The 15,964-nt window shown below is 40.8% G+C and overlaps 1 protein-coding gene across 4 annotated transcripts in view; it reads left to right on the top strand.

Annotated features, from left to right (window-relative positions):
* The window catches only part of wdr33 (WD repeat domain 33), a 106,461-nt gene that overhangs the window by 66,540 nt on the left and 23,957 nt on the right, over positions 1-15,964 (top strand). For all 4 annotated transcript variants that reach the window (XM_078209215.1, XM_078209212.1, XM_078209213.1 and 1 more), the window contains 4 exons: positions 6,894-7,020; positions 8,508-8,662; positions 11,149-11,227; positions 11,577-11,687. In XM_078209215.1, the coding sequence (XP_078065341.1) occupies positions 6,894-7,020; positions 8,508-8,662; positions 11,149-11,227; positions 11,577-11,687 (472 nt within the window). The remainder of the gene's footprint in view (positions 1-6,893; positions 7,021-8,507; positions 8,663-11,148; positions 11,228-11,576; positions 11,688-15,964) is intronic.

Raw genomic sequence — 15,964 nt, 5'->3', positions numbered from 1 at the left:
TGATTCTTAGAATCTTATGCTGTTACAGCGCAGAAGATATAATTTTATCCATAACATTGCACCAGTAATTTTTAACCTATTTACGCTGTGATTTCACACTTATCCTCCATGCACTTTAGTTTGCAAGGATTAAGCATCTCGTTTCATACTTGGGTAGGTTAATCATAACATTTGTAATTGTTACCTTCAAAATCGTTTATCTTAATATTTTACACCCCTGCCTATCTAATTTTGCATACCTCTTCCATTGGAACATCCATTTTGTTGATCACAGCACCACAGTTTAGAATGAAGACAATTTGTTTGAGAGCTAAGTTTTAGATACTAATTTTTATATTTTATCGTATCTTTCACGAAACAGCATATTCCATCCGAGACCAGCATTAGAAGAGCAGCAGGTGCATGTTGGGATGTAAGGTTGTGTTAGATTACATAGGTTGTGTGCATGTGGAGGGTGTGAAGTCATGGAGGGATTTGAACAGAGGGATTTGAACAGAAGGTCAACACATTGGGAGAGGGAAGCCAATGACTCAGTGTGAATAGGAGTAACAGTGCAGTTAGGAAACGGCCAAGAATTTCAGAGAGTTAAAGTTTATTTAAGGTAGAGTTGAGATAGTCAAAAGGAATTGGGACACGTCAAGTGGGATATGAGATAGTTAGAAAAGATGGGGTTAAACGTTTTAGTGGCAGGAAGATTAAGACTTAGGCAGGCAAAGTTAATGTGAATGGACTAGGTGTGTGGTTTGAAGCTCAGCTCATGTTTGAGGTGAACACCAAGGCTCTTTATCGCCTGACTTAGCCTGAAAGAGCAGCCAGACGTGCAATGGGGCGATATAAGCTGGTGCCCAAGATGCACGGTTTCTGGTAGGAGATGACCTTTAATGGCCTTGGTCTTAGCAGCAGTGGTAAAGTCAAGGGTGGTGACGGAATAATATAATTTCTGTTAACTTCAGCTGCAAGATACCCTCAATGTAAAGGGCTTCTGCTTTAACAAAACATTGTCTGTTCATCTGAAGACCTGCACCTTACCAATGCTCTGAACAGGGTTTAATGGGAAGTCACAGAATTTTTCATCTCCAGTATTTTGCTTTATTTCTGCATAGTTCAATTATGTGGGAGGTTGAAAGAATGTGGAAGAACCACCAACAGATCTGCCTTCCTCCATTTTTAATGTTCATTTCTATTTCGAATTCTTTCTCTTGATTATTTTGTGTTCCCAATGCCTATTGTTTAACTCAAATCTGTGTTGCTTCCTGTGATATGATTCTAAGCATGGTCATTAAACATGTAGAAGGAACAGGAAATATACCTGGGCCAAGATGGCACTTTATGGTGCCAAATATTTAAAGAGAAGCCCCATTTGATACAAGGGTATTAATCTGAAATATTCTTTTTATTCGTACTTGTGTTTTGACAAGTTTATCTGTGCTGATGTATTGCTGTAATGTATACCAAATGGAATTGTGGATTGCAGTCCCAAAATCTGAGGAAAATTTCTGGAATCCCATGTTGTTTAAAAATAAAATTGGTCTAATCAGTTTCTGTATACTAGTGTCTTCTCCCATAATACCTGATGTACATTGAGAAATTGTGTAGCATTCCTCAGCAGAGTTTGATTTTTCCATTAGATAAGTACTGTACTACTCTGACAATGGCACATCCTTTATAGGATTTCCAAACAAAGCCATGGTAATAACTATTTCCTGTTTCTCTAATGCAACTTCCTTCCATTCTGATGGCTTTACTCACAAGCATTCATTCAAAAATAGTTCTGTGTCTTTATAAGTTTTGAGCAATCTCCTGAACAATCTGATATACTTCCAATATTTTAATAGGTTGGATGTGAAAATGTAATACAGCCTGTCTTTAGTCACACCACTTGGCACACTCCTTCCTTTGAACTAAGGGGCGGCTAGAATCATTAGAAGGCCAGGCAGTTCTTGGTGCATGCTGTTGTAAATCCTATTGCTTTGAAACCTATGGCATATTCCTGTTTTGGTGCCAGTTTTCCTCTTTTCTGAATGTGTTGGTTCTGTACAAAGACACGGTTCACCACCATCTGGCAACCTTTCACACCTTACCAACATGTTTTAAAAATTTGTTCCCAGGGTGTGAGTGACGCTGACAAGTTAGCATGTATTGTTGAGTGATCATTTTACATTTGAATAGCTTGCTAGGCCAATTCAGAGGGCATTAAAATTCAACCAGCTGGGTAGAATATAGCTGTGAATGATTCCTTTCCCTAAAGGACATGAGTGAACCGGTTTGGTATCTACATCAATGCCTGCCACATTTCTGGGGCTAACTCAAAAGACTTTACAGATTTCACAACTTACTGTAGTTTGGTTTGAAGTCATGACCTTGGTAGTCTTGTACCATAAGCACTGCATTGCCATATCTTTCATTTTTTGTGTGTCAGGTAATTATTCAGCAGGCAATGGATTAATTTGGAGGCTATTAGCATGCACGTTTACGAAGTATCACTGGATTCTGCACAGAACTTCTGTCACCTGATCTATGATCACCCAAAAGCATTGACTGGGAATTGACCCTGGGATTTTCCTAGTCTAATGATTCCCAAACTTTTTTCTACTGTGACCCCATTTTAATGCTTCACACTTCGTGCAACCCCAAAGTGAAAATGGAAGGGGGAAGAGGAAAGAGTTGTTGAGCAGGTTGGGAGTTGAAACAGCAGTTGTACAGCCACAAAAAACAGCTAAGACGCCTACCAATTTGCAGGCTCTGTTGGTGTCAGTGATTAGGCCTTGGTACCCATTGGATTAGACCACACCCACAGGTAACAAAACTATGCAACTTAAAGGGGTCTTCACAGCCGATCCCAGGACTGTCAAGTTTGAGTCCCCACTCCACAGCTGTCAGTGCTGCCTTGGAACTTGAGACTCCAGTTGTTTGTCCTGCGACCCCATGGGGTTCATGACCCACAGTTTGGGCACCTCAATCTTGGCGAATGGCTCAACTCCTCAGTGGATAAGCTCACTAAGTCATCAGGGGAAGAAGACTGCTTTATTTCAGGACATGCCTTCCAACTTTGTGGTCCCAACAAAATTAGGAATGTGCATCGGTGGCCTGCTCTCTGTTGGTCTGTCTCGCACAATCTCTCACCAAACACACATACACGTTTCGTTTATGGTTTATTACCAATACAATATCTTCTACCCACATAAAGCCCTATCTTGGCTAACATTTCCTCTCAAATTTCTACAATCCAAAATAGATGATTAAATTTTGAATTAAAATTTGCATATTTCTGACCTCCATCTCTCCAAAAATCCTGCCCTTGGACTTGGTATCTTTGCCCAGAACTGTAATGCTGTAAAATGAATTTGGATTACACAGTAACTAATTTTTCAGGATTATCAGTACTGGTCAGTCAGCAGTATTGATGGAATATTTTTCTAACTTTGAGCAATTTATGCTTGGGTTCCTTTTTAAAATAATATTTGAGAAGCTAGAGAACAAACCGAATGCTTATTTGAGATGAAGTTTGCCATGATCTCATTTTTAAAAGAACAATGAAGAAAAATGACTAATTACACGCTTGTCCTAGCTTCTTTAACTGAGTTTCATTTTGCTAATAGTTCAATTAAACAAAGTGCTGACTATTAGAAAAGGTAAATGTTTTTAATTTCTTACACCTATGTGTGAGCAAGAAAGGGCATTCACTTCCATGAATTGCACTGTGCTTCTTCAGCACTAACTTGGTATGAAGTTAATTATCTTTTTGAAAAATAAACCTTGAATTTTCATTCCATTGCAACACAGTAACTGCTGGCCCATCCACCTGGTGCCGCACTGTGAAGAGGTTCGTAATGCAGTGTTCTGCTCTTGTGAATAGCTATGTGATTATGTAAGATAAAATAGGAATGCCTACATACTTTTGCAGTAGGTAATCCTTACCCTTCTGGGTACAGAATAAACCTGCTTCTTGAGTCGGTTGGTTTGCACACTAACTATGTTCAATCTTTTGTGTTCTATATTTTGTGGTGTGTATGTAATACTGTCATTTCATTTCAAATTACATCACAGAAACATTAACTGTAGTTTAAGTCACTTTAATTTTCACTAATTCAAACTATCTCAAATTTGCATTGAAATTTAAAAAATGAATCCCTATTGATTTAGTATAAGGCTGACTTTACATTTTATTTCAAAAAACAAGAAACTTTATAAACTAACATGAGCATCTCCCACACAAAATACTTCAATTAATCACGATCTTGAACTGTTCCTCTCCTCCATAAAGTCGAGCAGCTCTAGTCCCTCTCAGCAGAAGTGTGTCTTCGGTAAAGCCACAATTTCATTAACCCCTCACTAACTCCTTGTGCCCCACTTCTCCAGCCATGTTTTTACTGAGAAATATGCTAGGTTTCAGCTAGGGGAGAGAATAGAACTGATTGAAACAGGAACTGAGTATAAGTGAACATATAGCCTTTCTGTAAAGCACTGATCTCAGCTGTGCATCCCTGCAAATACCTCCCATTCTTTAGCTATTGGATTATTCCCTGCTCCCACAGTGCCATTGCTGATTGCTTTTTCACTTATCATGTACCAAATTATGGAGCTTGGCCCCTAAATATTTGTCCTAGAAATCTTCCTTCACCCTGCTTTCAAAGTCCTCCTTTTGTTCCCTATATTCTGTAAGTCTTGTGTTTTATTAGGATTGTCATGAAAGTGCATGCTAATTGAATGATCCAATCTTAAACTGGAGTAGATGACAGAAGAAGACAAAAAAATAAAAAACTCAAATTGTCTTGTGTACTCTCCACTGAGAGTTATCACAGCGAAATATCACAACATAATTCACGACTTCATGGCTGTGACTTAGTTGGTAACACTATTGCTTCTGAATCAGATGGTTGTGAATTCAAGACCAACTCAGGGACTTGGGCTCATAATCTAGGCTCCAGTGCAGTACTGAGGGAGTGCCATCTTTCAGATATGACTTTAACCAATCTTCCCCTTGAGGTGGATGTAAGAAATCGCAAAGTACTATTTGAAGAAGAGTGGGTGAGTTCTCCCTGGTGTCCTGACCAATATTTAATCTTCAACCAACATCAGTAAAACAGAATATCACAATGCTGTTTGAGGAAGCCTGCACTGCGTAAATTGGCTGGTGTGTTTCCTGCATTATAAAAGTGACTATGTTTCAAAAGTAACTCATTGTACAAGGCTTTACACATACTAAAGTTCTGAAAGGTGGTATAAAATGCAAGTCTTTCTTTAACGGGAGTGTACTGGACATCAAAAATCAACTGGGAGTGGTTAGGAAGGATGGCTAAGAATGTGATCAAAGAGGCAAGTTAACAGGTGCCTTGTGAAGGTGGGGAAAGGTGGACAAGAGAAAGGCCATTGATGGTTGAAGGCTCTGCCAGTGAAGGTAGTCAAGGACTGCAGTGATTGATGAGTGAGATTAGCTGTGAATGCCAGAATTCTATATGATTTGGAGTTGATATATGTTGGATTTTGGGAGGTCATGTTAGGATGGTGTTGGAAACAGGAGGAGAGATGGAAGCATTTGGAAATGGGAAAAGATGGTCTTTTGTTAGACTGGTGTGGAGTTTGAAGCTCAGTGCAGGTGTTGAGCAGGATATCAATATTTTGAACTGTTGGTTTAAGCTTATGCAAACAGCCAATTAAGGAAAAAGAATATTGCGTGAGTTGCAGAGTTTCTGTTGCAAGTCGATCGAGTAGTTATCTTGCCATTACTTAATTGGAGGAAATATTGGCTCATTCACTCGAGGCTGGAAAGGCACAGCACAATCAGCAGTATAGCAGCGGCCCTGAAGTCAAGGGTGAAAATAGAAAAGTAAAACTGTATGCCACACTTACAGATAATGTTGCTGAGAGGTGACGTGTATGTGACAAAGAGAAGGGGGTCCAATGGCGAAAAGGAACATGCTCAATGAGACCGTTGTTCCCTATTCCAATATATAACCAACGCATCTTTCACTTATCAACTCCAGTCTTCTTGAAGTCTATTTAAATGGAACATTTACATTATTTTCCCCACAGTTATATTCTGTGTTTTAAATAATCACCAGACAGATGGGTCAGGACTGCCTTTGGGAACCCTGGTTTCTCAATTAAATTAATAGCTGAGATCCTGAGCTCATGATGAGTGTGGTGAACACAATTGGATCAGTGGTAGGGATATTACAATTAGCTTCTGTATGCTTAGATTAAGTGGAAAGAAAGCAAAGAGCACCATTATCAGCTTTGACAAAGGGTCATCTGGACCCGAAATGTCAGCTCTTTCCTCTCCTTACTGATGCTGTCAAACCTGCTGAGATTTTCCAGCATTTTCTCTTTTGGTTTCAGCACCATTTCCAGAATTGCAGAAGGAGGTCCTCTGCCCATTATATTGTGCAGCAGTGGCGTTGCATTGTGTATAGAGGAATGTGTGTTTGTTGTAGAATGATTAAATAAGGTTACGAATTTCTGAGCTGGGATGTGGTATGTGTATTGTTGAGTGGTGACGTTTGTTGCCAAGTAATTGTGAAGGACTAATGTTGGGGTTGAGTTATTTGTTGAGCTGTGCAAGGGGATTGCTGAGTTTGTACTGTTTGTGAAACACTTGCCTGCATTGCTGAGCAACAGTAGAGTTACTTGCTGAACTGAGTGGATGGATATGGGTTGCTGAATGGTGGGGTTTTGTTGCTGAGTGCATTGCCTCCATAGAGGGGCTGTCCATTACTTAATTGGTGGGGTTAAAGGAGGTGCTGAAGAGCATTTGAGGGTTGCTATGTGACACAGGGGAGTTGGCTAATTTCTGATCAAGTGGGCGTATGAGTTCAAAAGCACTATTTAATGATGGGAAGAGTATAGTGAAGTTTGCTTTGAATAATGTTCAGTTGTGTTTGTGCTCCCACTAGGACATGGTGCTGATGTGAAATGTGTAGACTGGCATCCTACCAAGGGATTGGTTGTATCAGGAAGTAAAGACAGCCAACAGCCAATCAAATTCTGGGATCCTAAGACGGGTCAGAGTCTTGCAACACTGTAAGTGATGGTTAAAATGTAGATAATAAATATTATAATGTCGGAATGGTTTCTGATCCAGTGAAACAAATGGGATCATCTTAATTCAAATATTAGCAGGAAGGAAGTGGTTTTATCAAGATTGAACAGGAGTTTCAAGTTCTCGAGTATCATCCAGCAAAATGTAGTCCCGACTAAGAAAGTCTGCTTGTGCATTGTATATCATTTAGTTCTGTCCCAATGGAGTCTGCAGCCTAGTGCCCTATTTATAGATGACCTTTTACTGAAGCACCTAGAATTACTGTAATTCTCAATCAAAAGTGTCAATTTTAAATCGGCTTATATAATGTAGGCTCTGATGGGCATTGCAAGAACTCAAGAAAGTTTGTCAGCTCAGAGTGCTGCCTAGTTATAGTTATTCCTATATAAACAGTTTGTGATGTTTTCCTTGAGAGACCTCATAAAAACGTTCCAAAGCAGCAATCTTCCTCTTTTTCTGCATCCCTTCTCTGTGGTGCTGATTGCTACAGTGACTGAGGTGCAAACTGGAACTCTGAGGAACATACAGTGTGAAAGCAATGAGCTACAGCACCTGATACAAGAGGAGAGCCAGGAGCCCTGGAATCTCATGCTACCCAAGGTGGAATAGAGGGACTGAGGTTCTGTTGACAGCATATTGCCTGGGAGAAGGGCCAACCCTTGCAAATAGTACTAAATCTGAGGCAGGCAAAGGGGTTGTATACAGAAGAATAGAACTGTAGGAAACATGAAACCTGATGTTGAATCGGAGGAACGCAGCAAACAGTATGGTGCTAGTGGAGCCAACGAGGGAGGCTGGCAGACTTCTATTACCTACAGCAGGGAAGGCTCCCAGAAGGAAGACTACAATGGAAGGCAGGCTCTTGAGAGCAAATGTCTTAAAGGGGAAGGAATAGGGAACCCAGGAGGATAAGGTTGTGTGAAACAAGGAAGCTGGGTTCTGCAACTGCATCTAATTATGGTGGGATAAAGAATATCAAACGGCACAGGTTTTCAGTTATGGAGAGAGAATTGAGATGTTACTGTTAAATCTACTGCAGCAGCAAAGGCCAAGAGTGGATTTCATTGATTTTTAATTTGATTACAAAGGGAATTCACTGTTGTAAATAGGGAAAGACTGTTTCCTGGAACCGCAGACTCAGTTAAGGGGTTATCAACTTAAAATTTCCAGAGGAGAAATTTCCTTATGTAACGAGATGTCGGAGCGCGGAATGACTGAGACCGAGACCACTGTATACATAAAGGGAGAATTTAGATAAACTTATGAAGCAGTGAAGAAACAGGGCTTTTGGGATGTTCCAGTAGAGAGCCGGCACAGATATGAGGGGGGAAGCTTAAATTTTGAATTGCTTTGCCAGTGTGATAGCCAGCGATTTGGCTTGATGTTTAGATTCAGTGTATTTCACAATGTTAAATCGGTGTCAAGTTCTAGTAATTCATATCCTGGTGATTGTGACACCTTTCCCCAGTCATGCCCACAAAAACACAGTGATGGAAGTGAAGTGGAATCAGAATGGGAATTGGCTTCTCACAGCATCGCGTGATCACCTCTGCAAAATGTTTGACATCCGCAACTTGAAGGAGGAGCTGCAAGTCTTCAGAGGCCACAAGAAAGAGGCTACAGGTCAGTAATCTTTGTCTTTATGCACATTTCAGAGCAGTAAATGAACAGTCTAGTTCTGCAGCCAGGCAGAAATCCTAACGACATTTGTTAACATTCTGCCAAGCAACATAAATGAACCAACACATGTACAGCAATAGTGTGAGGTCCAGATATATACCAACCATAACTAAGCCCCTGTATTATAAGGTATAAGAGTCTTTCTGTTCAACTTCCATATCCAAATTGATAAACTGTTATCCAAAGGGGAGAAACCCCCTTTTAGGAGTTTTTGAAGCAGTGCGTGAGCCATATTACATGCAATTTCTTCTTATGTCCCAGCCCTATACATAAATCTTATTTATGATCTATATGTTTGTTTATTTAAACCGTATATAAACTATATTCCCCACCCCTTTATATAGACCTTATTCTCTGTTCTAGTTTATGAACCAGCCCCCTAATATAATAGCCCTTATCCCAATCTCCTAGATATAAACCTAATCCCCGCCCTACGTTATCCATATCCATATCAAACCTATCCCTAACTCCTGTAATAAACCTTATTGTTGCTCTCTTTATATACATTATTCCAGCCTCTACCATAAGTAAACTTTATTCCTCCCATCCTTCTTTAAGAAACATTTTACTTCTGTTGCCCTGTCAAAACCAGTATAAGTTTATAACAACTGCATTGCTTCCTTTTGAGTTAAAGCTGCATATTTTTCAGAGTTTGTAGTAGGTTTTTACAACTTACAAAATCCATGACATTGATTTGTAGTTCTGGGGCATTTTTTTTTGTGGTTTAATTTGGTTGGTTGAACCATTGTGTCTTTGTTGAATGATCTTGGTCTTAGATGATGGCATCTGATCCACGATATACACATCTGTATTGCCTATCAGGCAGTTTCCATATTATTTCCCTAAGTTTGCAGCTTGTGCTAGATCTCAAGCTCTACCAAAGATTAAACACAAATTAGACTACTTGCTGCAGTGACAACACTAGCTGAGTTATATTCCCCGCTGATGTGAAATTCTTCAGCAGAATGTTTCAGATCCACACTCCATCTTTCAAGTTGTGACACAACGGAACTTCCAGATTCTAATTTTGCAGTGGTATCTACGAACACAAATAAAAATCTCAAACATAAATGTCTATAAGTGCAGAACCTGCACAGCCAGAATTTGCCTCAGTGACTGCTTTTGTATGAGCACTTGGGACGCTGAAGGGTGTAAGGTTACAGACCAAATGCTTAGAAATGGGATTAGAATAGATAGGTGCTTGATGGCTGGTGCAGGTACGATGGGCCGAAGGGCCTCTTTCTGTGCTGTATAACTCTATGATTCTGTGACAAGCATTGGTTAATGCCAATGTGATCAATAGGATATCTGCCAGTGCAGGACGTGACGAATTTATGGGGCTTCCAATAAAGCCCTAAGACAGCACGCCGACTGTTATTGTGTCTGTAATGCAGCCTCATGGAGTAACTGGCATGTTTTCATGAAGGATTACTGTTTTATCTGATATTTCATGACAGTCTAAAGTAGGTCCATAGAATCCAGATTATCTTAATTCAATATAAATGACTACAATTCATAGCAACCTTGTTGTTCCAATATCTCTGGATGTGAATGCTACTATTTGAGCTTTTTCTTACTGCTTAGAACTTGTGCTCATGGCAGAATGGTATTTTGCATAGAGAGGCAAAGCCTTCAATGAACTGTAATCTGTAACCTCATTTGTGTCATGAGTGGGATAGGGCTCTTTGCAACTTATAAGTTCACTGTGCCAGAAATCTTGTGGAATTCCCACGGTATTCTGTTCACTCTGAAAGATGGTAAATAACATCCGATCGGGCTATTATGTTCAAGCTAAGGCCAACTAGTGACAGCACAAGAAGCAGAAAAACACCAAGTTACTCATAATACAGATATTGAAGAACACACTAAAGATAGAATCAAACTGTTCCCCTTCAAACATACATATTTGCAGGAATGATTCCCTTCAGTGATGTCACACTGTTTAACTTCACGAGCAGCCTGAATTAAAGTCAAGCAGCTAAGTCAGTGATTTCATGCCAAAATAGACCTTACACATCAAAAGTATTAACGTTAAGACAATTACCATCTACCCCCAAGAAGCATATCACTAGGAATTATGTATTTATTCACCTCAATCTGCACGGCAACATATAAAGAGAAACTGCCAAATTAGGAAGCAAAATTTGACTCCATGTGATAACTGACAGTGGCACAGCTGTTTCTTATCCAAAGTGAAGATGGGTCTGCTCAGATCTCTTCAGTGGCCTGACAAAGATCTCTTTTAAAAATTGAGATATTTGAAGCCAATTTTTAAATCACTTTTTATCTTATCTAAAGGGGAAAACAAAATAAACATCCCCCGAATTGTTGCAGTAAGGTTACACTTGTGTCATGGAACAGCTGCATTGCAGTATAAAGTGATTTCAGTCTGTGTCCTTCCTTTGACTCCTACCTCTCTCTCTTTACAGCTGTGGCTTGGCATCCAGTGCATGAAGGGCTGTTTGCTAGTGGGGGATCTGATGGCTCTTTGCTATTCTGGCATGTGGGGTGAGTAAAATCTGAAGATGTGGTGTGTGCAAAGGGCATGTAACAGATAACATTCCAAACAAATTCACTCTGATTGATTGTTTCCTGTCCTTTTGATTTTTCTCCGTGGAAGATAAGGCCCATGTATAACTTTCCTAGGCTGGTCTGAATGAATATACTTTAACCAATTTCACATCAACTAAGATACGCAACTTCCAAAATGTCTTCAGTCCACATTCTGTGCTAGACTTGAGAACCTTGATGAGACTAATATTTTATTTTGTAATGCAGTGCTGACCTAGTCCATGCTGTGCTGTGGTATTTTGAACAAGTTTAGTCAAACCCTGTTTCTGGATGTATCTGTTTGCAGTGTGGAGAAGGAGGTTGGAGGAATGGAAATGGCTCATGAAGGAATGATCTGGAGCCTGGCGTGGCACCCCCTTGGGCACATACTTTGTTCAGGATCCAATGACCACACCAGGTATGACCTTCACTGACAAAGGGAGAGAGAATTTTAAAAGATACTTAGGGAACTGAATTAAACTTGTATAGAGGTAATGAAGCAGTTAATGTAGAGCAAACCTTCAGTCCTGGAGCTCTGTTTCTGATGAACAATGTGTCCTACCCACAGGAGTTAACAAAATAAAGTAGCAAATATAACCCCACTATTTAAGAATGGAAGGAGGGAAACATTAGGGAAGTTACAAACCAGTTAGCCTGACATCAGTTGTAGGGAAAATGCTAGAATTTGTCATAGAGGAAGTGATAAAAGGACATTTAGAAAATAATGTTAGGATTGGGCAGAGCCAATGTGGATTTACGAAAGGGAAATCATGTTTACTAAACCTGTTGGGAGTTTTTTGAGAATATAACCAGGGGAACCGGTGAATGTGAAAAGCTTTGATAAGGCCCCACACGAGGTCAGTAAACAAAATTAGAGCACATGGTATTGAGGGGGAATAGACTGACATGGATTGAGAACTGGTTAACAGACAGAAAATAGAGAGTAGGAATAATAAAAGGGTCATTTTCAAGTTGGCAGGCCATGACTAATGGGGTCCTGCAAGGAACAGTGCTTGGGCCCCAACTATTCACAATCTATATAGTGATCTGGATGTGAGGATTAAATGTAATGGACAGGATTTTCCAACCTTTCCTGCCAGTGGGATGTTCTAGTCCAGCTGAGGTAACCCCCCTTCCCCCCCCCCCCCCCCCCCCTCAGCAAATTCCCCTGCAGAGAGGCAGATGAGCCTTGCAAAAACCCCTAGACTCAATATGGTGGCACAGTGGTTAGCACTGCTGCCTCACAGCGCCAGGGACCTAAGTTTGATTCCAGCCTTAGGTGACTGTCTGTGTGGAGTTTGTATGTTTTCCCTGTGTCTGCGTGGGTTTCCTCCGGGTGCTCCAGTTTCCTTCCACGGTCCAAAGATGTGCAGGTTAGGTGGATTGGCCATGGTAAATGCGCGGGGTTACGGGGAAGGGCGGGGTTGGGCCTGGGTCGGATGCTCTTTTGGAGAGTCGGTGCAGACTCGATGGGCTGAATGGCCTACTTCAGTAGTGTGGGGATTTTATGGTTCTATGGACTTTGGCGGAAACTGGAAGACCTTGTTGACGGCCACTGGCTCTTCACATCAGCTTTAGGAAAACCCACCACGGCAGGGGACTGGAAAATCCAGGCCAGTATTTCCAGGTTTGACGATGACACAAACCTAGGTGGAAGTGTGAGTTATGAGGGGGATGCTGCGGTAACTTCGCCCACAAAAGGTAGTTGAAGGCATCAATAAATTCAAACTGATTTATATACAAAGAAACATCAACTTATATTACAGCAAGAACTCAGGACCGGGAGCAGCAGCTAGTGCACAGGTCCATAGTCGAAGACTAAACCTGTGAAACCCGCTTTACTGATGACGTCAGTCCGTGCATGCTTGCAACTGTTGACATCAGCACACAAATTTCAATCAGGAGATGCTTTTGATAGCATTTTATAACAAATGCAAAGACACTTTGGGGGATTTAGAGGGGCTAAGTGAGTGGGCAAAGATTTGGCAGATGTAATATAATGTGATAAGTGTGAGGTTATCCATTTTAATAGGAAAAACAGAAATAATGAGAGTCTGGAAAATGTTAAACTTCAAAAGGTGTCCTTGTTCATGAGTCTCTATAAGCTAAAATGTAGGTACAGCAAGCAATGAAACAGGCTAATTGTATATTGGCTTTTATTACAAGAGGATTGAGTATAAGAGTAAAGATGTCTTACTGCAATTATAAATGGCCTTGGTGAGACCACACTTGGAGTATTGTGTACAGTTTTAGTCACCTTATCTAAGGAAAGATGTACTTGCCATAGAGGGAGTGCAACAAAGGTTCTTTTTTTGATTCATTTATGGGATGTGGGTGTCGCTGGCTAGGCCAGCATTTATTGTCCATCCCTTATTGTCCGTGAGAAAGTAGTGGTGAGCCGCCTCCTTGAACCGCTGCAGTTCCCTGTGGTGTAGGTATACCCACAATACTGTTAGGGAGGGAGTTCCAGGATTTTGTCCCCAGTGACAGTGAAGGAACAGTAATATAATTCCAGGTCAGGATGGTGAGTGACTTGGAATTTCCAGGTGGTGTTATTCCCATGTGTCTGCCACCCTTGTCCTTCTAGATGGTCGCGGTCATGGGTTTGGAAAGTGCTGCCTAAAGAGCACTGGTGAGTTCCTGCAGTGCATCGTGTAGATATTACACACTACTACCACGTAACTAATTCCTGAGATGAAGAGATTGACCTATGAGGAAAGATTAAATAAACTGGGCTTTTATTCTCTTGAGTTTAGAAAAATGAGAGGTAATATCATTCAAAAACACAAAATTCTTACTGGGCTCGACAGAGTGGATGCAGGCTGGATGTTTCCCTTATCTGAGGGGGTCTAGAACCAGAGAGGACAGTCTCTGAATAAGGGGTAGATCATTTAGGACTGGAATGAGGAGCAATTTTTCCACTCAGAGGGTGGTGAATCTTTGTAATTCTCTACCCAGAGGACTGTGGAGGTTCAGTCACTGATTATGTTCAAGACTAAGATCGATAGATTTCTATATATCAAAAACATCAAAGGATACAGGGATAGTGCAGGAAAATGTCGTTGAAGTAAAAGATCAACCAATGGATAGCAGAGTGAACAGGAAGGGCTGAAGGGCCAACTCCTACTCTTTATGTTCTTATGTCATTTCTTTTTCTTCCCTCACTTAGTAGTGTATGAGGCAGGCAAATTGAGTGTTTCCATAGCTAGTTTTTCCTAGCCAGAAGCAATGGCTCCAGGGGTGCCACTTCCCATCAAGCAAAGCTGACAAAAAGTCTCTCCCATTCTTTCCACCAACTGTATTCAGATTAGAAAGATTTACAAGCTGTTCATCAAACTATTTGGCTATGTTATGAACGCACCTTCTGTGGCCATCATGTCCTGGAGAGTTCCCTCAATATATGTCTACCAGCTGTTTAATTCCATTATGCATTTCTCGCCCATTTGTTCAAATATCACACATTGGAGAACAGATTTCAATCCTGGAAACCATTAGGGATAAAAGTTTAGGGGACCATAGGAGTTGGTGTAGATTGAAACGAAGCACTGTTAGTACCTACTCTTAAAGGAGCTGTATCCTGTGTTGTTTGAGAGTGGAAAATCATGTCTCACAAATTTGACTGAGTTTTTTGAAGGGGTAACCAAGAAGGTAGATGAAGGCAGTGCAGTTGATGTTGTGTACGTGGACTTTAGCAAGGCCTTTGACAAGGTACCGCATGATAGGTTGTTGCATAAAGTTAAATCTCACGGGATCCAGGGTGATGTATCTAAATGGATACAAAATTGGCTTCTTGACAGAAGCCAGAGGGAGGTTGTAGAGGGTGTGCCTCAGGGATCAGTGCTGGGCCCACTGTTATTTGTCATTTATATTAATGATTTGGATGAGAATATAGGGAGCATGGTTAGTAAGTTTGCAGATGACACCAAGATTGGTGGCATAGTGGACAGTGAAGAAAGTTATCTCCAATTGCAACGGGATCTTGATCAATTGGGCCAGTGGGCTGACGAATGGCAGATGGAGTTTAATTTAGACAAATGCGAGGTGATGCATTTGGTAGATTGAACCAGGGCAGGACTTACTCAGTTAATGGTAGTGTGGGGAGAGTTACAGAACAAAGAGATCTAGGGGTACATGTTCATAGTTCCTTGAAAGTGGAGTCACAGATGGACAGAGTGGTCAAGAAGGCATTCGGCATGCTTGGTTTCATCGGTCAGATCATTGAATACAGGAGTTGGGACGTCTTGTTGAAGTTGTACAAGACATTTGGTAAGGCCACACTTGGAATACTGTGTGCAGTTCTGGTCACCCTATTATAGAAAGGATATTAAACTAGAAAGAGTGCAGAAAAGATTTACTAGGATGCTACTGGGACTTGATGGATTGAGTTATAAGGAGAGGCTGAATAGACTGGGACTTTTTTCTCTGGAGCGTAGGAGGCTGAGGGGTGACCTTATAGAGGTCTATAAAATAATGAGGGGCATAGACAAGGTAGAGAGTCAATATCTTTTCCCAAAGGTAGGGGAGTCTAAAACTAGAGGGCAGAGGTTTAAGGTGAGAGGGGAGAGATACAAAAGTGTTCAGAGGGACAATTTTTTCACACAGAGGGTGGTGAGTGTCTGGAACAAGCTGCCAGAGGTAGTAGTAGAGGCGGGTACAATTTTATCTTTTAAAAAGCATTTAGATAGTTACATGGGT

The sequence above is a fragment of the Mustelus asterias genome, chromosome 3, assembly GCF_964213995.1.
Source record: "Mustelus asterias chromosome 3, sMusAst1.hap1.1, whole genome shotgun sequence".
NCBI classification, from domain to species: Eukaryota; Metazoa; Chordata; class Chondrichthyes; order Carcharhiniformes; family Triakidae; genus Mustelus; species Mustelus asterias.
This window is presented reverse-complemented; position numbering and strand designations above follow the sequence as displayed.